The sequence below is a fragment of the Babylonia areolata genome, chromosome 9, assembly GCF_041734735.1.
Source record: "Babylonia areolata isolate BAREFJ2019XMU chromosome 9, ASM4173473v1, whole genome shotgun sequence".
Lineage (NCBI taxonomy): Eukaryota > Metazoa > Mollusca > Gastropoda > Neogastropoda > Buccinidae > Babylonia > Babylonia areolata.
The window spans coordinates 1472490-1499453 of NC_134884.1; the positions used below are offsets into that span (position 1 = coordinate 1472490).

The 26964-nt window shown below is 46.8% G+C and overlaps 1 protein-coding gene across 1 annotated transcript in view; it reads right to left on the reverse strand.

Annotated features, from left to right (window-relative positions):
* Positions 1-19970, reverse strand: part of LOC143285920 (uncharacterized) — a 52689-nt gene extending 32719 nt beyond the window's left edge. Inside the window, exons 1-7 of the mRNA XM_076593370.1 lie at positions 19839-19970; positions 16568-16885; positions 14518-14670; positions 13834-14036; positions 9418-9550; positions 7069-7186; positions 4497-4710 (exon numbers count right to left, since the gene is read on the reverse strand). Coding sequence (XP_076449485.1) covers positions 4497-4710; positions 7069-7186; positions 9418-9550; positions 13834-14036; positions 14518-14670; positions 16568-16834 — 1088 coding nt within the window. The 5' untranslated portion in view covers positions 16835-16885; positions 19839-19970. The remainder of the gene's footprint in view (positions 1-4496; positions 4711-7068; positions 7187-9417; positions 9551-13833; positions 14037-14517; positions 14671-16567; positions 16886-19838) is intronic.
* Positions 19971-26964: the final 6994 nt, after the last annotated feature.

A 26964-nucleotide genomic window follows, 5' to 3' on the forward strand; every position in this document is an offset into this window, starting at 1 on the left:
GCCTGTGTCACCTGTACTCCTCAAACACACAGTGAACCGTGTTACTGACTGCCTGTGTCACCTGTACTCCTCAAACACACAGTGAACCGCGTTACTGACTGCCTGTGTCACCTTTCCTCAAACACACAGTAAACCGCGTTACTGACTGCCTGTGTCACCTTTCCTCAAACACACAGTGAACCGTGTTACTGACTGCCTGTGTCACCTTTCCTCAAACACACAGTGAACCGCGTTACTGACTGCCTGTGTCACCTTTCCTCAAACACACAGTGAACCGTGTTACTGACAGCCTGTGTCACCTGTACTCCTCAAACACACAGTGAACCGCATTACTGACTGCCTGTGTCACCTTTCCTCAAACACACAGTGAACCGCGTTACTGACTGCCTGTGTCACCTGTACTCCTCAAACACACAGTGAACCGCGTTACTGACTGCCTGTGTCACCTTTCCTCAAACACACAGTGAACCGCGTTACTGACTTTCTGTGTCACCTGTACTCCTCAAACACACAGTGAACCGCGTTACTGACTGCCTGTGTCACCTGTACTCCTCAAACACACAGTGAACCGCGTTACTGACAGCCTGTGTCACCTGTACTCCTCAAACACACAGTGAACCGCGTTACTGACAGCCTGTGTCACCTGTACTCCTCAAACACACAGTGAACCGCGTTACTGACTGCCTGCGTCACCTTTCCTCAAACACACAGTGAACCGCGTTACTGACTGCCTGTGTCACCTGTACTCCTCAAACACACAGTGAACCGCGTTACTGACTGCCTGTGTCACCTGTACTCCTCAAACACACAGTGAACCGTGTTACTGACTGCCTGTGTCACCTTTACTCCTCAAACACACAGTGAACCGTGTTACTGACTGCCTGTGTCACCTTTCCTCCTCAAACACACAGTGAACCGCGTTACTGACTGCCTGTGTCACCTTTCCTCAAACACACAGTGAACCGCGTTACTGACTTTCTGTGTCACCTGTACTCCTCAAACACACAGTGAACCGCGTTACTGACTGCCTGTGTCACCTTTCCTCAAACACACAGTGAACCGCGTTACTGACTGCCTGTGTCACCTGTACTCCTCAAACACACAGTGAACCGCGTTACTGACTGCCTGTGTCACCTGTACTCCTCAAACACACAGTGAACCGCGTTACTGACTGCCTGTGTCACCTTTACTCCTCAAACACACAGCGAACCGTGTTACTGACTGCCTGTGTCACCTTTACTCCTCAAACACACAGTGAACCGCGTTACTGACTGCCTGTGTCACCTGTACTCCTCAAACACACAGTGAACCGCGTTACTGACTGCCTGTGTCACCTTTCCTCAAACACACAGTGAACCGCGTTACTGACTGCCTGTGTCACCTTTCCTCAAACACACAGTGAACCGCGTTACTGACTGCCTGTGTCACCTGTACTCCTCAAACACACAGTGAACCGCGTTACTGACTGCCTGTGTCACCTGTACTCCTCAAACACACAGTGAACCGCGTGACTGACTGCCTGTGTCACCTTTACTCCTCAAACACACAGTGAACCGCGTTACTGACTGCCTGTGTCACCTTTACTCCTCAAACACACAGTGAACCGCGTTACTGACTGCCTGTGTCACCTTTACTCCTCAAACACACAGTGAACCGTGTTACTGACTGCCTGTGTCACCTTTACTCCTCAAACACACAGTGAACCGCGTTACTGACTGCCTGTGTCACCTGTACTCCTCAAACACACAGTGAACCGCGTTACTGACTGCCTGTGTCACCTTTCCTCAAACACACAGTGAACCGCGTTACTGACTGCCTGTGTCACCTTTCCTCAAACACACAGTGAACCGCGTTACTGACTGCCTGTGTCACCTGTACTCCTCAAACACACAGTGAACCGCGTTACTGACTGCCTGTGTCACCTGTACTCCTCAAACACACAGTGAACCGCGTGACTGACTGCCTGTGTCACCTTTACTCCTCAAACACACAGTGAACCGCGTTACTGACTGCCTGTGTCACCTGTACTCCTCAAACACACAGTGAACCGCGTTACTGACTGCCTGTGTCACCTTTCATCAAACACACAGTGAACCGTGTTACTGACTGCCTGTGTCACCTTTACTCCTCAAACACACAGTGAACCGCGTTACTGACTGCCTGTGTCACCTGTACTCCTCAAACACACAGTGAACCGCGTTACTGACTGCCTGTGTCACCTTTCCTCAAACACACAGTGAACCGCGTTACTGACTGCCTGTGTCACCTTTCCTCCTCAAACACACAGTGAACCGCATTACTGACTGCCTGTGTCACCTTTCCTCCTCAAAGCACACAGTGAACCGCGTTACTGACTGCCTGTGTCACCTTTCCTCCTCAAACACACAGTGAACCGTGTTAATGACTGCCTGTGTCACCTTTACTCCTCAAACACACAGTGAACCGTGTTACTGACTGCCTGTGTCACCTCTCCTCAAACACACAGTGAACCGTGTTACTGACTGCCTGTGTCACCTTTCCTCAAACACACAGTGAACCGTGTTACTGACAGCCTGTGTCAACTTTCCTCAAACACACTGTGAACCGTGTTACTGACTGCCTGTGTCACCTTTCCTCAAACACACAGTGAACCGTGTTACTGACTGCCTGTGTCACCTTTCCTCAAACACACAGTGAACCGCGTTACTGACTGCCTGTGTCACCTTTCCTCAAACACACTGTGAACCGTGTTACTGACTGCCTGTGTCACCTTTCCTCAAACACACAGTGAACCGTGTTACTGACTGCCTGTGTCACCTTTCCTCAAACACACTGTGAACCGTGTTACTGACTGCCTGTGTCACCTTTCCTCAAACACACAGTGAACCGTGTTACTGACTGCCTGTGTCACCTTTCCTCAAACACACAGTGAACCGTGTTACTGACTGCCTGTGTCACCTTTACTCCTCAAATGAACCGTGTTACTGACTGCCTGTGTCACCTTTCCTCCTCAAACACACAGTGAACCGTGTTACTGACTGCCTGTGTCACCTTTCTTCCTCAAACACACAGTGAACCGTGTTACTGACTGCCTGTGTCACCTGTACTCCTCAAACACACAGTGAACCGTGTTACTGACTGCCTGTGTCACCTGTACTCCTCAAACACACAGTGAACCGCGTTACTGACTGCCTGTGTCACCTGTACTCCTCAAACACACAGTGAACCGCGTTACTGACTGCCTGTGTCACCTCTCCTCCTCAAACACACAGTGAACCGCGTTACTGACTGCCTGTGTCACCTCTCCTCCTCAAACACACAGTGAACCGCGTTACTGACTGCCTGTGTCACCTCTCCTCCTCAAACACACAGTGAACCGCGTTACTGACTGCCTGTGTCACCTGTACTCCTCAAACACACAGTGAACCGCGTTACTGACTGCCTGTGTCACCTGTACTCCTCAAACACACAGTGAACCGTGTTACTGACTGCCTGTGTCACCTGTAATCCTCAAACACACAGTGAACCGTGTTACTGACTGCCTGTGTCACCTTTGCTCCTCAAGCACACAGTGAACCGTGTTACTGACTGCCTGTGTCACCTTTACTCCTCAAACACACAGTGAACCGTGTTACTGACTGCCTGTGTCACCTTTCCTCAAACACACAGTGAACCGTGTTACTGACTGCCTGTGTCACCTTTGCTCCTCAAGCACACAGTGAACCGTGTTACTGACTGCCTGTGTCACCTTTGCTCCTCAAGCACACAGTGAACCGTGTTACTGACTGCCTGTGTTACCTTTCCTCAAACACACAGTGAACCGTGTTACTGACTGCCTGTGTCACCTTTCCTCAAACACACAGTGAACCGTGTTACTGACTGCCTGTGTCACCTTTACTCCTCAAACACACAGTGAACCGTGTTACTGACTGCCTGTGTTACCTTTCCTCAAACACACAGTGAACCGTGTTACTGACTGCCTGTGTCACCTGTACTCCTCTCAAACACACAGTGAACCGCGTTACTGACTGCCTGTGTCACCTGTACTCCTCAAACACACAGTGAACCGTGTTACTGACAGCCTGTGTTACCTTTACTCCTCAAACACACAGTGAACCGTGTTACTGACAGCCTGTGTTACCTTTACTCCTCAAACACACAGTGAACCGTGTTACTGACTGCCTGTGTCACCTTTCCTCAAACACACAGTGAACCGTGTTACTGACTGCCTGTGTCACCTTTCCTCAAAAACACAGTGAACCGTGTTACTGACAGCCTGTGTCACCTTTCCTCAAACACACAGTGAACCGCGTTACTGACTGCCTGTGTCACCTTTCCTCAAACACACAGTGAACCGTGTTACTGACTGCCTGTGTCACCTTTACTCCTCTTATTTCCCTTTTTTTCCTTCTAATTTCAACCACAAATATATATGACTGGTCATTAATTTAACGCCTGTTCACTAAAGCAATTTTAGACGACACATATATGTCAGTGTGTTTGTATATGTGACCCACCTGATACTGGTGAGGGCGCGGATGCCGAAGGGCCCCATGATGGGGTCCTGCTGTGGGGTGGAGGAGGGGGAGGGGAGGGAGGCGATGGGCTCTCTGTGGTGGTTCTGCCGCTTGGGGTGCTTGTGCCACATGTCGTCACACACCCCGCACAGCTGCTTGTTGTCGCACAGCCCGCACCACAGGGTGGCCGCCGTCTCCCCGCAGATGTCACAGGCTGCAAGAGATAGTGGTGGTGATAACAATGATAATGATAATAATGATAATAACCGCTGGGTGGCCGCCGTCTCCCCGCAGATGTCACAGGCTGTGAGATAGAGTAGTAGTAGTGATGATGATAACAATGATGATGATCATAATGATTATAACTACCAGGTGGATGCTGTTTCCCTGCAGATGTCACAGGCTGCAAGAGATAGTGGTGGTGATAACAATGATGATGATAATAATGATAATAACCACAGGGTGGCCGCCATCTCCCCGCAGATGTCACAGGCTGTGAGAAATGATGATAATGATGATAATGACAGTAATTATAATAATAATAACGATAATAATAATAACACTAATAATCACTGGGTGGCCACCGTCTCCCTGCAGATGTCACAGGCTGTGAGAAATGATGATAATGATGATAATGATAGTAATGATAATAATAATAACGATAATAATAATAACACTAATAATCACTGGGTGGCCGCTGTCTCCCCACAGATGTTACAAGTTGGGAGATATAGTAGTAGTAATAATGATGATAATGATGATGATCATTATAATGATTATAACTACGGGTGGATGCTGTTTCCCTGCATATGTCACAGGCTGGGAGAACTGATAATAATGATGACAACAATGATGATGATTATAATAATAATACTAATAATCACAGGTTATAATAACGATAATAATAACAATAAAAAATAAGAATAATAATAATCACAGGGTGGCTGTCATCTTCCCGCAGATGTCACAGGCTGGGACAGACAGTGGTGATGATAATGATGATGATGATAACTACAGTAATGATAATAATAATAACGATAATAATAAGATAACCACAGGGTCCCTACATATGTCAAGGCTGGGACAGACAGTGGTGATGACAATGATGATAACAATAATAATGATTACAATAACTATAATACTTATGACAACAATAATCACAGACAGGTGGAATAAATCAATGAATTACCACAGAAGTGGCAGAAACTTCGGATCATACAAGCTCTCACTACGCTGCTGGCCCAACTGCTGTCAATCTCTGGTCTGAGCCCAGCGTTGAAGCTCATGTCTGACTTTAAAAAACCCACCTGGCCTCTACCTTTGTGCAGGCTGAGCACTGAAGCTCATGTCTGACTTTAAAAAACCCACCTGACCTCTACCTTTGTGCAGGCTGAGCACTGAAGCTCATGTCTGACTTTAAAAAACCCACCTGACCTCTACCTTTATGCAGGCTGAGCACTGAAGCTCATGTCTGACTTTAAAAAACCCATCTGACCTCTACCTTTGTGCAGGCTGAGCACTGAAGCTCATGTTTGACTTTAAAACAACAACACCAGACATCCTACCTTTATGCCGACTGAGCACTGAAGCTCATGTCTGACTTTAAAAAACAACAACAGACATCCTACCTTTATGCAGACTGAACACTGAAGCTCATGTTTGACTTTAAAACAACAACACCAGACATCCTACCTTTATGCCGACTGAGCACTGAAGCTCATGTTTGACTTTAAAAAACAACAACAGACATCCTACCTTTATGCAGACTGAACACTGAAGCTCATGTCTGACTTTAAAAAACAACAACAGACATCCTACCTTTATGCAGACTGAACACTGAAGCTCATGTTTGACTTTAAAACAACAACACCAGACATCCTACCTTTATGCAGACTGAACACTGAAGCTCATGTCTGACTTTAAGAAACCCACCTGGCCTCTACCTTTATGCCGACTGAGCACTGAAGCTCATGTCTGACTTTAAAAAACAACAACAGACATCCTACCTTTATGCAGACTGAACACTGAGGCTCATGTCTGACTTTAAAAAACAACAACAGACATCCTACCTTTATGCAGACTGAACACTGAAGCTCATGTCTGACTTTAAAAAACAACAACAGACATCCTACCTTTATGCAGACTGAACACTGAAGCTCATGTCTGACTTTAAAAAACAACAACAGACATCCTACCTTTATGCAGACTGAACACTGAAGCTCATGTCTGACTTTAAAAAACCCACCTGACCTCTACCTTTGTGCAGGCTGAGCACTGAAGCTCATGTTTGACTTTAAAACAACAACACCAGACATCCTACCTTTATGCAGGCTGAGCACTGAAGCTCATGTCTGACTTTAAAACAACAACAACAGACCCCCTACCTTTATGCAGACTGAGCACTGAAGCTCATGTCTGACTTTAAAAAACAACAGACATCCTACCTTTATGCAGGCTGAGCACTGAGGCTCATGTCTGACTTTAAAACAACAACACCAGACCCCCTACCTTTATGCAGGCTGAGCACTGAAGCTCATGTCTGACTTTAAAACAACAACACCAGACCCCCTACCTTTTTGCAGGCTGTCGTCAAGCTGTGAGGTGGACATGAGGTGGTTGGTCTCCCCAGCAGTCTCTGCGGTGGGCAGGCTTTCTGCCTTCAGTTCTGTGTCGCCTCTGTCCGCCTCGCCCTGAACCAACACTACTCTTGCAAGTCATGTTATGTGCCAGCTAATGTCCAGGATGTGGCGTGTGGTGTGGTGGTGGTGGTGCGTGTGCGTGTGTGTGTGTGTGTGTGTGTGTGTTTTGTGTGTGTGTGTGTGTGTTTATGTTGTGTGTGTGTGTGTGTGTGTGTTTATGTTGTGTGTGTGTGTGTGTGTGTGTGTGTGTGTGTGAGTGCGTGTTGTGTGTGTGTGTTTTGTGTGTATGGTGTGTGTGTGTGTGTGTGTGTGTGTGAGAGAGAGAGAGAGAGAGAGAGAGAGAGAGAGAGGTGAGTGGTTGTCTTCTTTTGTGTTTTGCATCCAACTGACATATTGTTGTCAAGCACTATGACAGGACTGAAAGGACAATATGAATGTTATTATTCTTTATCTTCTTACTATTATCATTATCATAATTATGTGGACAATATAACTGGACAAAACGTGAAGTGGGAGAAGTCAGACTTTTTATATATATATATGATAGTCAGTTGTGTCCGACTATGACCATCAGAACAGCAGAGGAGGCAACTGCTGTTCCGACTACTTGGGCTAGAATTTGATTATAGTGGAGAGTGTCTTGCCCAAATACGTCCCCACTCTCTCGGCCAAGAGGGTTTTAGGACAGTCGGCGTTGGGATGGTTCCCAAACTCCAACTAGCCCACAAGGCTGCAGCACTAAGAGCCAGTGCAATTTTGCCTCCTAGCTCGAGAGTCATAGTCCTTCACAAAAGACTAAGCTGTAAATGGTTTCCCATTGACTGGAGAAACCATTGATAATACAGCTCTCACTTTGCTGTTGGCCCAAATGTAAACTTATGTCAATCTGTGATATAAGCCGAGTGCTAGGAATAACAGTTCGAACCCCCTTCGTGATTATATGCACTAAAAAAAAAATCAAAAACACACGTTAAATCCATGCCAGCATTCTGTGGGTTATGGAAACAAGGACATACCCAGCAAACTAACCCCTCCCTGCCCTGTGAAAAGGGAGTATAACTGCACACATGGTGGGGGTAGCAAACTACCCCCCCCCCCCCACCAACCCCTGAAAAGGGAGTATAACTGCACACATGATGGGGGTAGCAAACTACCCCCCCCCCCCCACCAACCCCTGAAAAGGGAGTATAACTGCACACATGATGGGGGTAGCAAACTACACCCCCCCCACCAACCCCTGAAAAGGGAGTATAACTGCACACATGATGGGGGTAGCAAACTACTCCCCACCAACCCCTGAAAAGGGAGTATAACTGCACACATGATGGGGGTAGCAAACTACTCACCCCCCCCACCAACCCCTGAAAAGGGAGTATAACTGCACACATGATGGGGGTAGCAAACTACTCCCCCCCCCCCCCACCAACCCCTGAAAAGGGAGTATAACTGCACACATGATGGGGGTAGCAAACTACTCACCCCCCCCCCCCACCAACCCCTGAAAAGGGAGTATAACTGCACACATGATGGGGGTAGCAAACTACTCACCCCCCCCCCCCCACCAACCCCTGAAAAGGGAGTATAACTGCACACATGATGGGGGTAGCAAACTACCCCCCCCCCACCACCAACCCCTGAAAAGGGAGTATAACTGCACACATGATGGGGGTAGCAAACTACCCGCCCCCCCCCCCCCCCCCCCCACCAACCCCTGAAAAGGGAGTATAACTGCACACATGATGGGGGTAGCAAACTACCCCCCCCCCCCCACCACCAACCCCTGAAAAGGGAGTATAACTGCACACATGATGGGGGTAGCAAACTACTCACCCCCTCCCACCAACCCCTGAAAAGGGAGTATAACTGCACACATGGTGGGGGTAGCAAACTACTCCCCCCCCCCACCAACCCCTGAAAAGGGAGTATAACTGCACACATGATGGGGGTAGCAAACTACTCCCCCCCCCCACCAACCCCTGAAAAGGGAGTATAACTGCACACATGACGGGGGTAGCAAACTACTCCCCACCAACCCCTGAAAAGGGAGTATAACTGCATATGTGATGGGGGTATAAACAGCTGTAAATGTAAAAGCCCACTCATAGATGCGAGTTGCAGCCCAAGATTCAAGAAGAAGATGAAGAAGAATATACAAGTAAGTTCAATTTTTGATTCCAAGTTGTGAAATTTCCTCTACGCGTATACAGAGGCAGAGAAGCAGTACCGACGAACAACAGTCCAACCACAACACCACCCCCCCACCCCCTCCCCGACTCACTCACCTCCACATCTCTGGACACGGGCGTGGGGGGAGGGAGCTGGGAGGGAGGGTTGACAGAGGAGGGTGGGGGGTTGACGCTGATGGTGAGGGTGTCTGTCCCCCCTGTGGGATCCCAGAGCTGCACCACCTGGTTCCTGAACACACAGCCTTCACTGATCAATGTTCCTGAACACACAGCCTTCACTGATCAATGTTCCTGAACACACAGCCTTCACTGATCAATGTTCCTGAACACACAGCCTTCACTTATCAATGTTCCTGAACACACGCACACACAGCCTTCACTGATCAATGTTCCTGAACACACGCAAACACACAGCCTTCACTGATCAATGTTCCTGAACACACGCAAACACACAGCCTTCACTGATCAATTTTCCTGAACACACGCAAACACACAGCCTTCACTGATCAATGTTCCTGAACACACGCAAACACACAGCCTTCACTGATCAATTTTCCTGAACACACGCAAACACACAGCCTTCACTGATCAATTTTCCTGAACACACACAAACACACAGCCTTCACTTATCAATGTTCCTGAACACACACAAACACACAGCCTTCACTGATCAATTTTCCTGAACACACGCAAACACACAGCCTTCACTTATCAATTTTCCTGAACACACGCAAACACACAGCCTTCACTGATCAATTTTCCTGAACACACGCACACACAGCCTTCACTGATCAATTTTCCTGAACACACGCAAACACACAGCCTTCACTTATCAATTTTCCTGAACACACGCAAACACACAGCCTTCACTGATCAATGTTCCTGAACACACGCAAACACACAGCCTTCACTGATCAATTTTCCTGAACACACGCAAACACACAGCCTTCACTGATCAATGTTCCTGAACACACGCACACACACAGCCTTCACTGATCAATGTTCCTGAACACACGCACACACACAGCCTTCACTGATCAATGTTCCTGAACACACGCAAACACACAGCCTTCACTGATCAATGTTCCTGAACACACGCACACACAGCCTTCACTTATCAATGTTCCTGAACACACGCACACACAGCCTTCACTGATCAATGTTCCTGAACACACGCAAACACACAGCCTTCACTGATCAATGTTCCTGAACACACGCAAACACACAGCCTTCACTGATCAATGTTCCTGAACACACGCAAACACACAGCCTTCACTGATCAATGTTCCTGAACACACGCAAACACACAGCCTTCATTGATCAATGTTCCTGAACACATGCACACACACAGCCTTCACTGATCAATGTTCCTGAACACACGCAAACACACAGCCTTCACTGATCAATGTTCCTGAACACACGCAAACACACGGCCTTCACTGATCAATGTTCCTGAACACACGCAAACACACGGCCTTCACTGATCAATGTTCCTGAACACACGCAAACACACAGCCTTCACTGATCAATGTTCCTGAACACACGCAAACACACGGCCTTCACTGATCAATGTTCCTGAACACACGCAAACACACAGCCTTCACTGATCAATGTTCCTGAACACACGCAAACACACAGCCTTCACTTATCAATTTTCCTGAACACACGCAAACACACAGCCTTCACCTATCAATTTTCCTGAACACACGCAAACACACAGCCTTCACCTATCAATTTTCCTGAACACACGCAAACACACAGCCTTCACTTATCAATTTCACTTTTCGCTTTCAGTTCCAAGGAGGCGTTGTAGCCTGTGGATGGATCTGTAATTATGTGCTATACCACATCTGCTGGGGGAAAAAAAAAAAGAAAAGGGAAGCAGCTGCCTAATCTTGACACAAACTACGTGCTGATCAGGCTTTGACAGACTATCACTGGTAAATAAGTAAAAAAATAAAATAAAACACCAATGATAACAACAACAATAATGAACTAATACAAAATAGATAAATGAATAAGTAAATGAAAATAAAATGACAAAAATAAGATACACGAATAAGTGAATACATCAAAATATTGCCAGCCCCAAGTTACGTGGAACAGACTCCCTGGCAACCTCCAACTCCATCACCTCTTTTAAACCTGGCCTAAAAACTCACCTCTTCTCTCAGCAGTGAGTTTGGTTGGGGCATGTCTATCTAAACAGTATATATACGCCTGTACATGTGATGTGCTTGACTATGCATATATGCATGTACGTGCGAATGTGTGTGTGTGTGTGTGTGTGTGTGTGCGCGCGCGCACGCACGTGAGTGTGTGTGTGTGTGTGTGTGTGTGTGTGTGTGTGTGTGTGTGTGTGTGTGTGTGCATCCATATGTGCGTGTGTATGTGTACACCACATCTAGCTCAGAACTAAACAGAAGAGAAGAGCAGCAGATGTGTGACCCACGCACAGTTTCAATGCCCTGGTCAGGCCAGTGATTGCGGGAGAAAGGCTGGACTCCTCATTTTTCACACCACCTCCACTGCACTCACACTGTGGTCTCCGGCAGGATGGTGTGGATGATTTGGGGGTGGGGGTGTCTGTCTACCTCCACTGCACTCACACTGTGGTCTCCGGCAGGATGGTGTGGATGATTTGGGGGTGGGGGTGTCTGTCTACCTGCACTGCACTCACACTGTGGTCTCCGGCAGGATGGCGTGGATGATTTGGGGGTGGGGGTGTCTGTCCACCTCCCCCATACTTACACTGCGATCTCTGGCAGGATGGTGTGGATGATTTGGGGGTGGGGGTGTCTGTCCACCTCCCCCATACTTACACTGCGATCTCTGGCAGGATGGCGTGGATGATTTGGGGGAGGGGGTGTCTGTCTACCTGCACTGCACTCACACTGTGGTCTCACTCACACTGTGGTCTCCGGCAGGATGGTGAGGATGATTTGGGGGAGGGGGTGTCTGTCTACCTGCACTGCACTCACACTGTGGTCTCCGCCAGGATGGTGTGGATGATTTGGGGGAGGGGGTGTCTGTCTACCTACACTGCACTCATACTGTGGTCTCTGGCAGGATGGTGTGGATGATTTGGGGGTGGGGGTGTCTGTCTACCTGCACTGCACTCACACTGTGGTCTCCGGCAGGATGGCGTGGATGATTTGGGGGTGGGGGTGTCTGTCTACCTGCACTGCACTCACACTGTGGTCTCCGGCAGGATGGTGTGGATGATATGGGGGTGGGGGTGTCTGTCTACCTGCACTGCACTCACACTGTGGTCTCCGCCAGGATGGTGTGGATGATTTGGGGGTGGGGGTGTCTGTCCACCTCCCCCATACTCATACTGTGGTCTCTGGCAGGATGGTGTGGATGATTTGGGGGTGGGGGGTGTCTGTCTACCTGCACTGCACTCACACTGTGGTCTCCGGCAGGATGGCGTGGATGATTTGGGGGTGGGGGTGTCTGTCTACCTGCACTGCACTCACACTGTGGTCTCTGGCAGGATGGTGTGGATGATATGGGGGTGGGGGGTGTCTGTCTACCTGCACTGCACTCACACTGTGGTCTCCGCCAGGATGGTGTGGATGATTTGGGGGTGGGGGTGTCTGTCCACCTCCCCCATACTTACACTGCGATCTCTGGCAGGATGGCGTGGATGATTTGGGGGTGGGGGTGTCTGTCCACCTCCCCCATACTTACACTGCGATCTCTGGCAGGATGGCGTGGATGATTTGGGGGTGGGGGTGTCTGTCCACCTCCCCCATACTTACACTGCGATCTCTGGCAGGATGGTGTGGATGATATGGGGGTGGGGGTGTCTGTCTACCTGCACTGCACTCACACTGCGATCTCCGCCAGGATGGTGTGGATGATTTGGGGGTGGGGGTGTCTGTCCACCTCCCCCATACTTACACTGCGATCTCTGGCAGGATGGCGTGGATGATTTGGGGGTGGGGGTGTCTGTCCACCTCCCCCATACTTACACTGCGATCTCTGGCAGGATGGTGTGAATGATTTGGGGGTGGGGGTGTCTGTCCACCTCCCCCATACTTACACTGCGATCTCTGGCAGGATGGCGTGGATGATTTGGGGGAGGGGGTGTCTGTCTACCTGCACTGCACTCACACTGTGGTCTCCGGCAGGATGGCGTGGATGATTTGGGGGTAGGGGTGTCTGTCCACCTCCCCCATACTTACACTGCAATCTCTGGCAGGATGGCGTGAATGATTTGGGGGTGGAGATGCTTCCCCACCTCCCCCATACCCTAAGTGGAGTGTTGGCCTAGAGGTAATGCATCCACCTAGGAGGCAAAAGGGTTGCCCCTGGCAAAATTCACTTCGAAAGGAAAACAAATAGAAAAAAACTGCAGGCAGAAAATTTGTTTTCTTGAATGGGTGGCACTGTCAGTGTAGTGATGCGCTCTCCCTGGGGAGAGCAGCCCGTAATTCACGCAGAGAAATCTGTTGTGACAAAAAGAGCAATACAATACAATACAATACAATACAATACAATACTCACACTGTCGTCTCTGGCAGGATAGCGTGGATGATCTCAGGGTGGGGGTGCTTCCCCACCAGGTAGCGCTCAAGCTCCGTGCGGGCCAGCAGGATGTCGGCTACCAGCTGACCTGTGACCTCTGGGTCAGGCTCGTCTGCCGCAAAGTATAACCCGTCCTCGGAGGGCTCCGAGTACCCCATCTGCTGCACCATCTCCAGCGCTCCCTGGCCAACACATGCCATCGTCATCATCACTTTCAGCTTCTCAAGGAGGCGTCACTGCCTTCACACAAAGCTGTTACTGCTACACCACATCTGCAAAGACACTGCTACACCACATCTGCAAAGACACTGCTACACCACATCTGCAAAGACACTGCTACACCACATGCCTCTACCAGCAGGATAAGCCAACGCGCTTAGTCAGGCCTAGAGTGCTGCATGCATATATATTTGTGTGCCGATCTGAGAGGATTTCTTTTATGAAATTTTGCCAGAGGAGAACTCTTTCATTGCTATGGGTTCTTCTGGCGAAATCGAAACAGCTGGCATCTCTGGCTGACCTACTGTCGTAGTATTTGTTCTACTTAAATTGACTTTATACTTTTGTTTTAAGTGTTTCTGGTTTTTCACTATTTCGTCACAGGTGGACATCTTATCTAGCTGGTTGAATGCTGAGACAGAGTTCGGAAAACACAACACCTACCTCCATGGGCAGCACGCGTTCCTTGAAGATGGCGTTGCTGAAGTTGATCTGGCGCCACAGGTTGACGCGGGTGGCTGGCGGCTTCAGCAGGTGGCGCCCGTACTTCTCTAGCATCCCCAGAGCCACTGGGATTGTCCGCATCTGATCCACAGTCTGTATCACACACAGCCACACAGACACACCGCTCTGAGGTTGAATGAATGCACAGACAAAGACACACTACTCTTAGGTTAAATGAAGCAAACTGCAAAGACACAAACACAAACCACTCTTACTAGTCTTTGGTAGAATGAATGAACATGATTTCTACATAGTGTGCAAATAAAAGGTTGTAATTCAGTGGTACCTACACACAATGCAAAAACAACCAGAAGCACTTAAATGTATGTGCAACAGAAAACACACACACACACACACACACACACACACACAGTGACACACACACACACACAAATACAACTGATTTAGAAAAATGGGGGAAGGTGGGAGGGAGTGAATCATTTTGGCTAACACTGGTAATATGTTTGTGTTTGTGTGTGTGTGTGTGTGTGTATGAGTAATCTGTGTTTGTCACATGTAAATAAGACAGTTCACACCCAGCTCATCTTATTGATCTGTTTGTTTGTTTGTTTTTTTTAAAAATGTCACCATCATCTTTCAAAATTGTTCCTACAGATGGGCGTGTCTGTCAGCAGCCGTTGTGTGAGCTCCGATGTTGTGTTGTTCCAGACAGGTCAATAACCAGGCCACATCCTGACACCCTGACAACTATGTCTAGGTCACCCTGGCTGGCGGCTGACATTCTTCACTCTGGCAGACCCGTCTCCCATCAAAACTCTCAAATTTCAAGATCCTGTTTCAGTTTCAAGGAGGTGTCAAAGTGTGCACACTGATCCATATACGCTACACCACATCTGCTGTTAAAAAAAAAAAGAAAAAGAAAAAAAAAAAAAGCCAGTTGCCTGATCTTCCCGTAAACCCAACACACTGATCAAGCCATCAAGCATCAAATTTCCAGCTGACTGTAAATTTAAAATACTTCGTGCAATATAATATAATAATACAATAATAAATACAATATCAAGAGTTCTGTGTCTGAAGTCTGATAATCATAGGGATCCAAACAGTCAATCCTCAGGAGTTCAATACGTGGAGTGATGGCCTAGAGGTAACGCGTCCACCTAGGAAGCGAGAGAATCTGAGCACGCTGGTTCGAATCACGGCTCAGCCTCCGATATTTTCTCCCCCTCCACTAGACCTTGAGTGGTGGTCTGGACGCTAGTCATTCGGATGAGATAATAAACCCAGGTCCCGTTTGCAGCATACACTTAGCACACGTAAAAGAACCCACGGCAACAAAAGGGTTGTTTCTGGCAAAATTCTGAAGAAAAATCCACTTCGATAGGAAAAACAAATAAAAATGCACGCACAAAAAAACACCCCAAAAATGTGTGGCACTGTAGTGTAGCGACACGCTCTCCCTGGGGACAGCAGCCCGAATTTCACACAGAGATATCTGTTGTGATAAAAAGGAAATACAAATACTGAGAGGCAGATTGCCAGACACGCACCATGGCACACTTGCACCTTTCAGAAAGAAGGAATGCATCTGGAAAAAGCTTGAAGGGCATAATATACCCACCCACCCACCTCACACACATGCACACAGTAATTTCACTGGTTGACTAGTTTAGTTTGTTATTTCATTTTGTTTTCTGTTGTTGTTTTTATGCAAATTGAGCAAAGAGGCATATGGAAAGTAATGATGGCATGAGCCATGGGTAATGTAGGGAAGGGGGTGCACTTACATCTAAAATCACAATAGATAGACATAAAATGAAAGAATGAATGAACAACCCCCCCACCCCACCCCCACACACACATGGACACATATGCACAGACATACATCCACACACACACACAAGCACACAGACACATGTGCAAACGCACACATACACACCTGCACACACACACACACACACATGCACATACAAATGCACATGCAAGCGCACACACACATGCACACACAACACCCACACCCATCCCCCACCTGACAGTTCTCCCTGAGCAGCTGCGGCACGTTGAGCTGGGCGTACTTCATGGCCAGGGGGCAGGGCAGCTCTAGCAGTGTCCTGAGGGGCTGGGAGGTGTCCCCCACCGCCCGCACCCCTCTCACCAGGGCCTGTCGCCCCTCGATCAGCTGGGCCTCCACCATCTCCTCCCCCATCTGGCCCCCTGCACCTCCCTCGCCGTTGTAGTACATGTTGAGGATGGTGCCAAGGGTGCTGTCTGCCTGGCCCATCAGTGAAGACTGCATGTGGGCCGGTTTTTTTTTGGTTTTTTAAATTTTTTTTAGGGGTTGGTTTTGCTGGTCAAAAGAAACAAATGGGTAAGTTAAATGAAATTGTTATACCTCTGGAATTTTTGGTTTTTGTTTTTATCGAAAAGACAAAATACACAGACGCACACAGACACACAAACACTCTCTCACACACACTAACATACATGTATACAGACACCCACACCCACATGCCAGGATACACTCACAGACACACTAATGTACACACACACATGCCAGTACACACACAGACGCTAACATCCAGACACACACACACAAAAGCGAATGAACAAAACCTTAAGAATAGGATTACTAGTGTTCTGCTCTGTGAGTGCATGTGTGTGTGTGTGTGTGTGGGGGGGGGGGGTCTGTGTGTCTGTGTGAGTATGTATGATGTGTGTCTGTGTGTGTAAACATGTGTGTACTTGTGCACAGGCATGTGCTAATGTACATGAGACAGACAGGCAGGGAGGGGGTAGTATGTGAAAGAGACAGTGGGTGATGAGTAAGTCTGGAGTGCAGAGAGGTCTGGGTCAGGGGCCTGGAGGTCGGGAGGTGTTCAGGGCATGACAGTGAGAGAGAGAGAGAAATTCATGTACACAAATCAACAAGCTGCATTTGGTCAGAAACTCAAATCATACTTTCCAAAACTTTCAGGCCATTTTCTCCGTCAACTTCTGCTTCCTGCGCTTCCACATCTGGACCTCAGATGGTTCAGCCATGTGGTACACCAAAGAAAGCACAGGGCTGGAGCGCATGGTGCCCACATTATGCGTGCATTTGGGACTGAGTGGCTGAGCACGGGTAAGCGACAATGTGTGTGTGTGATCGGAAGTGATATTTTATTTTTATTTTTTATTTCATGTCTCTTCATGTGCTGAATTTATCGGCCTGACATATGCATGTGTGAGTGTGAGTTTGTGTGGGCATTTTACTTGTATATGATCTATTTCCTGGACGTCTAGCGTCAGCTATTGGGAATTCTTATTCGACTAGTTTTCATCTATTTTTATGTTGCACATGATCACTTTATGTTAGTGTTTACACACAGCCTGTGATTGCACAAGTTAATTTCCATGTGGATTAATAAAGTGTTATTGATTGATTGATTAACTGATTCTGGATTGATAAAGTGTTACTGATTGATTGATTAGCTGATTCAGTGATTGACTTTTTAAAAAAATCAAAATTCAACTTGTGGCAATGTGATTTATGTACACCTGTCCACAAGCCCCACATGTATGTTAACTTCCACAGTTTTCAGTTTCAGTTCCAAGGTGTCAAAGTGTGTGGAATGATCCATATATGCTGCACCACAACAGCTAAAATAAAAATAAAATATGAGAAATAAAAAAAAGCTAACAAAAAACAAAACAAAAATAATGACACAACTTTCCTTGCATAAATATTTCCATGATGTGTTAAACTTAAAGCTAGTGTGCAGTTTCATTCTGCTCAACTTATCACTGAATAGGTTTGGTTTTTTTCCCCAGCTGTATATATTCTGCAACTCTACTGAAACAAAACAGGCCACACAAGTATCTATTCTATTCCATATTATTCAATGTTAAAATTATTATTTCAAGGTCCTTTTCATACATATGGGAATTCTATTTATATGTGAAAGTGGTGTGTATGCACACCACTGATTTAGTGCATGCATATATGCTTCATCACAGTTATGTGTGTCACTATGTGTATGTATGTGTGTGTGCGCGCATTTCTCTGTGTGTGTGTGTGTATGAGTGTGTGGAGTATTTGTGTGTGTGTGTGTGTGTGTGTGTGTGTGTGTGCGTGTATCACTGTATGTGTTTTGTGTGAGTGCTTGTGTGTGCGCACACATATTATGAGCACATGTGTATGTGTATATATATGTGTGTACATCTGTTCAACAACACTGTGAGATCTCTGCACTCAATACACTCCACAAGAATACAACTACCACACAAGCATCTGTGGGGTGCCTTGATCTGACATCCCAACCAGCTCACTCCAGAAAAAAACAACAACAAAAAACACACACCCAGAAACAAAGCAAATCCAACTGGAATCAACTGAGGGACTTGCAGAAATGAGAAGCAGAAACTCTGCATGGAAACAGGAGAGCAACCCTTTCTCTGCCCCCAGAAATTGGAGCTGTGTTGCCTCAAAGACTGATTGTTGAGAGTCCCACTGGAATCAAGCCCCAATCTAAACGCCAGGGTGTGGGGTGATCACACAAATAATTCACAACATCTAAAAGCATATCTTCCCCTTCTCTCCTTACTTTTACACCCCCCCCCCCCCCCCCCCCCCCCGCCCCCTCTCACCCCGTTTTAGAAAAAAAAAAGATACAAAACAACTACAGAAAGATGGCCTGCCACTGCCTTTTGCAGTGTTCAAGTCTGCTAATCCTCCGAGACAGACCGTCTGCTGGAAGCTCTTGGTTATGTCGGCTGTTATAAGAATAAAGAACGTATCCTTCTTTCCCAGCTGCTACTCTGCTGCTGCACTTATTGATAAAACCACTAAATATATTCAGAAATATCAGTGGGGATGGTAGAGAACTGGGCATTAATGTAAGAAAATATGATGCAAAATGCAAACCAACCACAAAAATTCTCTTTAAAAAAAAATCATTTTAAATATTCTTCCGTGCTAAATATTGAACTGATGAACAGATTTTAGCATTCCATGAATAATAAACGATAAAGTCGAGTTATTAGCTCGTTGTGTTCTTTAGTGATTCAGCAGTGATCAGTATTACAATATCCATTCGGGGTTGAAGCGTGCTCTAGTTTCAGTCTCAAGTCACTGTACTGTGATCGATCGAAGGCCCAGTTAATGATTCAAAATCAAAACTGAAACCCGTCTGCTTCTATCAATGAAACCAAATCACATGGAAATCTTGTCCGAAACCAACCCCTTTCAATCTTTGTATCATCACGTCTTGTCTACTTGTTTTGAAATTAATGTACGCAATAAAAGCGATATTCTGACTCACCTTGTCGAGAATGCCAGAGCACAACACAGCCAGCAACTAGGCAGCCATCTTGCGTGTTTTCACAACCAATGAACTTACCTCCCTTCACAAGGAAGTTTTTGGTCCCACTTTGTGTGTGTGTGTGCGTGTGTCACGTGTGTGTGTGTGTGTGTGCGCTGATCTCTTAACGTCATTCGATATTTTTAGACATTGTATTTGCCCCGGTGACATGAAAAATAGTAGATCTGCCCGCACGATTCGAGTCACAATCTACAGCCAAAGAAAACAACGAATTCGTTGTTGTTTTTATTACTGTCAATAGTACACTGAGGGAACTGAAGACAGTTGGACAATGAAGTTAATGACGGGTGTGTAGGAGGGGTGACGTCGTACAACTGTGCGCGTTAAGAACAGGTCATAGTATGAAACTGCATTATATCGTAAAATGCTGAACGCACACACACACACACACACACACAGAACCACAGGTTTATGAAGTAGCCTCCGCCACTTCCCTGTAGAGATTTGTTCAAACCCATGCGGCAGGGAAAATGGAGTGAAACTTTGTGAAACTTGTCAGCGGGCAGTCAGGCTGAGCCACACAATGCTTTGCATGGGAAGTCAGCGGGAACAGTGTGTCAGCGGGCAGTCAGGCTGAGCCACACAATGCTTTGCATGGGAAGTCAGCGGGAACAGTGTGTCAGCGGGCAGTCAGGCTGAGCCACACAATGCTTTGCATGGGAAGTCAGCGGGAACAGTGTGTCAGCGGGCAGTCAGGCTGAGCCACACAATGCTTTGCATGGGAAGTCAGCGGGAACAGTGTGTCAGCGGGCAGTCAGGCTGAGCCACACAATGCTTTGCATGGGAAGTCAGCGGGAACAGTGTGTCAGCGGGCAGTCAGGCTGAGCCACACAATGCTTTGCATGGGAAGTCAGCGGGAACAGTGTGTCAGCGGGCAGTCAGGCTGAGCCACACAATGCTTTGCATGGGAAGTCAGCGGGAACAGTGTGTCAGCGGGCAGTCAGGCTGAGCCACAATGCTTTGCATGGGAAGTCAGCGGGAACAGTATGTCAGCGGGCAGTCAGGCTGAGCCACAATGCTTTGCATGGGAAGTCAGCGGGAACAATATGTCAGCGGGCAGTCAGGCTGAGCCACACAATGCTTTGCATGGGAAGTCAGTGGGAACAGTATGTCAGCGGGCAGTCAGGCTGAGCCACACAATGCTTTGCATGGGAAGTCAGTGGAGCTTGATCGCCGGCGGACTTCTGTACGTCTGTGAGCAGTGGACGGTGATACACCACTGTGACAAGAATCTTCCCACAAACTTACTTGGCAGTCATATGCATGGTATTGTGTCGGATGAAGCCACTGGTATCGGGTTAGAGTTTCACGGTATTAACGGACTCTCTCTCTCTCTCTATCTTACTAGTCACACACACACACACACACACACACACACAACATTAAATCCAGTCAGATAATACTGCCGGGTAGATAAACTTGTGGGATTGTTTGGAAAACTTGTCACGTTTGTCAATAACTGCTGCCCAAAACTGACGCTTTAGCATACAGCAGTGATTCAGTCTGATGTTCTATATCAGTTAATATTTATTTTGTTTTGCTTGTCACTTGTCACTTGTGTGTGGTACATGTAACTTCAGTTTGCATGGGTTTCTTGAGCCCGGCTTGTTATTGTTTAACTGACACCAAGTTAAGCCGATTGATTCTGATTCTGATTCATAACCCGTAGCGGTCATCGTATCCCAGCCCAGGCAGCGTAGAGCTTGGCTGCACAAAGATGGACAACCCTGCAAACGAACTTCAGTCGTGATGATTTGTCTCAGTTACTTCTTGACTGTTGGGCCCATAGAATATATAATTATATGTATATCATAGTGTATGTATGTATGTATGTATGTATGTATGGATATATATCTTAGTGGTTGGGCCCCGGAGAAATGATACCAGCGTGGTATCAATTCTCAGTGCAGTTACGATTAATTCTGTGAACCGACTCATAAGGATCGGTGTTGTTAAAGTAACATTACCCCAAGAGGAAGGAGTCCAAATTTTTAAAACTGACTGACACAATGACCTGTTAGCCCAGTATCGAGTGACAGCCCTTTACTGACGAACACTTCTTGTCAGTTGCAGGAAGTGAGGATTTTTTAGTTTTTTGTTGTTGTTGCTGCTGTTTTTAATGTGACAGCTTGAAACTGACGCAATCATGATCTGTCTGCGGCTTTTTTTTCTTTTTTCCTTCTTTTTTTCAGAAAATGACATGGCGGTACACACATGTAGGCGGCTACGGTGTTGTGTCGTGTGTGTGTGTGTGTGTGTGTCATGTGATCTCACCTGTAATCGGAAATTCGTGGTTTGATTGAAGCAGGTCCGATTGGCCAAGTTCCGCTTGCTGTCCAAGATGGCTGCTCCTTCAGTGTTCAGTTGGATTCTTTGTCCTGATTCTGCTACCCACCCTTCCCGTTTCGGCCATTACAACCCCTCGGCTTACCCGCCCCCCTCTCTAACAGACACACACACACACACACACTTCTTCAAAGTAACAATTTTTATTTGACAAATAAAAATCAACATAAAATAGTTTCAAAGCTAAGTAATTAATTCAGTTTCAATAGCTTGCTGATGACAGACACAATTTACCATAACAGAAAAGTAGTATTGGGATTAAACACGAAATCCATACCACCGTCAAGTAATAAGATCAAATCCGCCGTTTGAATGTTCCCCACGGCCCTCAGATTAAGTGGTACAATAATGACTGAGCGGTTGTTGAAACACTGAAGCACTCGTCACAATAAATTTGGTCGTGTTGAGATGTGTGCCACATGGACTGGTGTATGGATGTGCTTTTCCAGTGAGCAAACTGTATTATATATGGATATACAGACCCACCACTTGACTCATAGCATTTGACAAAGTTTATTCTGTGGATGTATTCAATTTAGAAAAGACAGTGCAGCATATGTGTGGTGCATACAACTTAAAATCACCATAAAGACGTATGCTACTGATCAAAGTTGCGCCGTGTGTGAAGTGTAAATTATACTCCTTAAAAACAAACAAACAAAAAATGAATGCATTGTATTGGCATAGGCCTATATATCACAGTGTTTGAATGACAAAACTACACTCTGCAGATACATACTTAGAAATCTCCACACTGCATCACATGTAGGTGTACAGTTGTTGGAAAAGGAGGAAGAGTAAAAGTAAGAGCAAGAAGAGGAGACTGAGGAGAAGAAATAATACGAAGCTTAACCCCTTAATCTTCGCCGGTACCTCGTGGGTGAAAAATTACCCATACTTTCATTTAAATCTTTCATGATAACTCCGTCAGTTTTGCAACTATTTAACTGATGAGTTTGTCCATTTATTAGTTTTGCACATATCCCACACCAAAAATGGCGTTGTTTTGTTTGCAGTGAACAAATGAATTAATAACAATGAAATCGTTGTATAACTGCCATTGACTAGTATGCTCGTCAGCGAACACGGACATAAATATGTTATACGTTGCAGGTCAGTGAAGGGCTGTGGCTTTAATGAGATCAGACAGGCCAGGATGTCAGTCTGCATTTTTTATGTCCCACTCTTTCCTCTAATTCGGCATAACCAAAGGAAACAACATGTTCGTTCTTCCACTTCCAAGGAAACAACAAGTTCGTTCTTCCACTTCAAAGGAAACAACACGTTAGTTCTTCCACTTCAAAGGAAACAACGAGTTAGTTCTTCCACTTGAAAGGAAACAACAAGTTAGTTCTTCCACTTGAAAGGAAACAACACGTTAGTTCTTCCACTTCAAAGGAAACAAGTTTGTTCTTCCACTTCAAAGGAAACAACACGTTCGTTCTTCCACTTGAAAGGAAACAACACGTTAGTTCTTCCACTTGAAAGGAAACAAGTTAGTTCTTCCACTTGAAAGGAAACAACACGTTCGTTCTTCCACTTGAAAGGAAACAACACGTTAGTTCTTCCACTTGAAAGGAAACAAGTTAGTTCTTCCACTTGAAAGGAAACAACACGTTCGTTCTTCCACTTGAAAGGAAACAACACGTTAGTTCTTCAACTTGAAAGGAAACAAGTTAGTTCTTCCACTTGAAAGGAAACAACACGTTCGTTCTTCCACTTGAAAGGAAACAACAAGTTAGTTCTCTCTAGTTCTTCCACTTGAAAGGAAACAACACGTTCGTTCTTCCACTTCAAAGGAAACAACAAGTTAGTTCTTGCCGCACTAGCTGACGTCGTGCCACCAAGGTTCAACAGACAGTAAGGGGTTAAGGAAACCGCTGTGCATATTGACTCACAGACTTCCAAGACCCTGTGTTCCATCCCCCCTCTCCTGCTCACAATAGACAAGCAAAACAGTTCAGTCATCACTCAAAGACTTTCAACAAACATGGATTTTTTGTGTGTGCGTGTGCCGCCTATGACACTGAACTTCGCGTGACAAATAATTACGACGATGACATTTTGCACACAGACCGAGCGAGACAGCAGGATCGGTTTTGAACAAAAGATGCGAAACATGGTGCACAAAAATTGATTTCTTGATCTGTGTTCTCTCTGCCTGTCTCTGTCTGTCTGTCTTTGTCTCTCGCTGTCTCTCTCTGTCTCCCTGTCTGTCTTTGTCTCTCGCTGTCTCTCTCTGTCTGTCTGTCTTTGTCTCTCGCTCTCTCTCTCTCTGTCTCTGTCTGTCTTTGTCTCTCTCTGTCTGTCTGTCTTTGTCTCTCGCTCTCTCTCTCTGTCTCTGTCTGTCTTTGTCTCTCGCTGTCTCTCTGTCTGTCTGTCTTTGTCTCTGTCTGTCTCTGTCTGTCTTTGTCTCTCGCTGTCTCTCTCTGTCTGTCTGTCTTTGTCTCTCGCTGTCTCTCTCTCTGTCTCTCTCTTTCTGTCTGTCTTTGTCTCTCGCTGTCTCTCTCTCTGTCTCTGTCTGTCTTTGTCTCTCTCTGTCTGTCTGTCTTTGTCTCTCGCTGTCTCTCTCTGTCTCTGTCTGTCTGTCTGTCTTTGTCTCTCGCTGTCTCTCTGTCTGTCTGTCTTTGTCTCTGTCTGTCTCTGTCTGTCTTTGTCTCTCGCTGTCTCTCTCTGTCTCTGTCTGTCTGTCTTTGTCTCTCGCTGTCTCTCTCTCTGTCTCCAAAGGGCAAACAGTCTCGTTGCTTTTATGCATAAAGTGAGCGTGAAATATTTGCAATTCTCCTTTGATAATAACGGTTTTCTTTGCAAAAATAACCTCAGTGAAGATGTCCACCCCAGTTCATTCTGTTGCACCCCAAGCTCAGCAGCCATATTGACCAACAACTCACCAGGACTGTTAAAGTGCATCATGTCTTCTTCTTGTTCCTTTTCCTCCTTTATCAAGAGTTTTATTATCGTAATTATCGGCATCGTTGTTATCAGATAAACATTAGCTGATAGTGTTTGTGATTTGTCAAAATGATCCAAGCAAACAAAAGTAACCAACTGAGCAACACGTGACAATTGCTTGTTCAACAGCATCATTGTGCGGTGTGCAGCTCTCTCAAAACGGTTACAAGGTTGTAGATAGGCCTATATGTTGTCCGTCAGTTCATCTGGTAGAGCGAGCGAAGCGAAGTCAGTCAGCCGTGGAAGAGATGTCAGAGGACAGACCTCCCGCCGAGTGTCACCTCTCACAGCACTCCAGGGCACAATACCGAATTGTTTCCCCTCCCCACTGACGGCTGCAATAGCCCAGTGGTTCAAGCATCGGACTATTCTTCTTCTTCTTCATTCGTGGGCTGCAGCTCTCGCGTTCACTCGTATGTACACGAGTGGGCTTTTACATGTATGACTGTTTTTATCCCGCCATATAGACAGCCACATTCCGTTTTCGGGGGTGCGCATGCTGGGTATGTTCTTGTTTCCATAACCTACCGGACGCTGACATGGATTACAGGATCTTTAACGTGCGTATTTGATCTTCTGCTTGCGTATACACACGAAGGTGGTTCAGGCACAAGCAGGTCTGCACATATGTTGACCTGGGAGATCGGAAAAAACATCCACCCTTTACCCACCAGGCGCTGTTACCGAGAGTCGAGCCAGGGACCCTCAGATTGAAAGTCCAACGCATTAACCACACGGCTATTGCCCCCGTCGCATTGGACTGTAAATCTGAGGCTCCCGGATTCGAATCTCGGTAACAGCGCGTGGTGGGTAATTGGTGGGGATTTTTCCGATTTCCCAGGTCAAACTATGTGCAGGCCTGTTAATGCCTGATCTCCCTTCGTGTGTATACACAAGCAGAAGATCAAATACGCACGTTAAAGATCCTGTAATCCATGTCTGCGTTCGCTGGGTTATGGAAACAAGATGGGGCGTCCATCTTACGAACGAGAAGATTGACAGCTTAGTCTTTTGTGAAGCACTGTGACTCATGACTAGGAGGCAAGATTGCACTGGCTCTTAGTGCAACAGCTTTGGGGGCTGGTCGGCTTTTGTCCAAAGGCCATCTTGGGTGAGAGAGTTGGGGGAAACTTAGGCAAAACACTCTCCACTAAAATCAAATTCAAGCCCATATACTGGCATAGTCGGGGCAGCAGTGGCCGCATCGGATGGTTATGTTTGACACGACTGACTCAGCTGTGCACACTGGTGGTTCGTTAACACGTTCAGTGCGGTGTTGCCATACAGTGCGCGTCACACGACACATGGGTGCTCAGTTGTGTTGTGTTGACGTCCACTATTTGTCCAAATACAACGCACTTTCTCTGTCACTCAGCATTGCATAAAAATCGTCAGTCAAGCAAACAGAATTTACTCCCTTAATCTTTCTGGGTGTGGGCTGGTGGTGAAGTGTGTGTGGATGTGTGACAGAGTTAAGTGATGGGAGTGTGTTGTGATCCATTGTGTGCGCGTGAGTTGTCTTTTTATGAAGAGTTCACTCCCTTGATCTTGGCCTGGGCTCGGTGTGTGGGTGTGTGGCAATGAGTTAAATGGGCGAGCTGAACTGGACCCCCCCCTTCCCCCCCCATCTCTCTCTCTTTCTGTGTACACGCACACACACACACATACACACACACAGAGTAGAGAAACTTCTTCTCCCCAAACTCTGTGAAGTGTGACTGGGGCCTCGCACGAAAGCGGAACAGTTCGTCAGTCATCAACTGTTGTT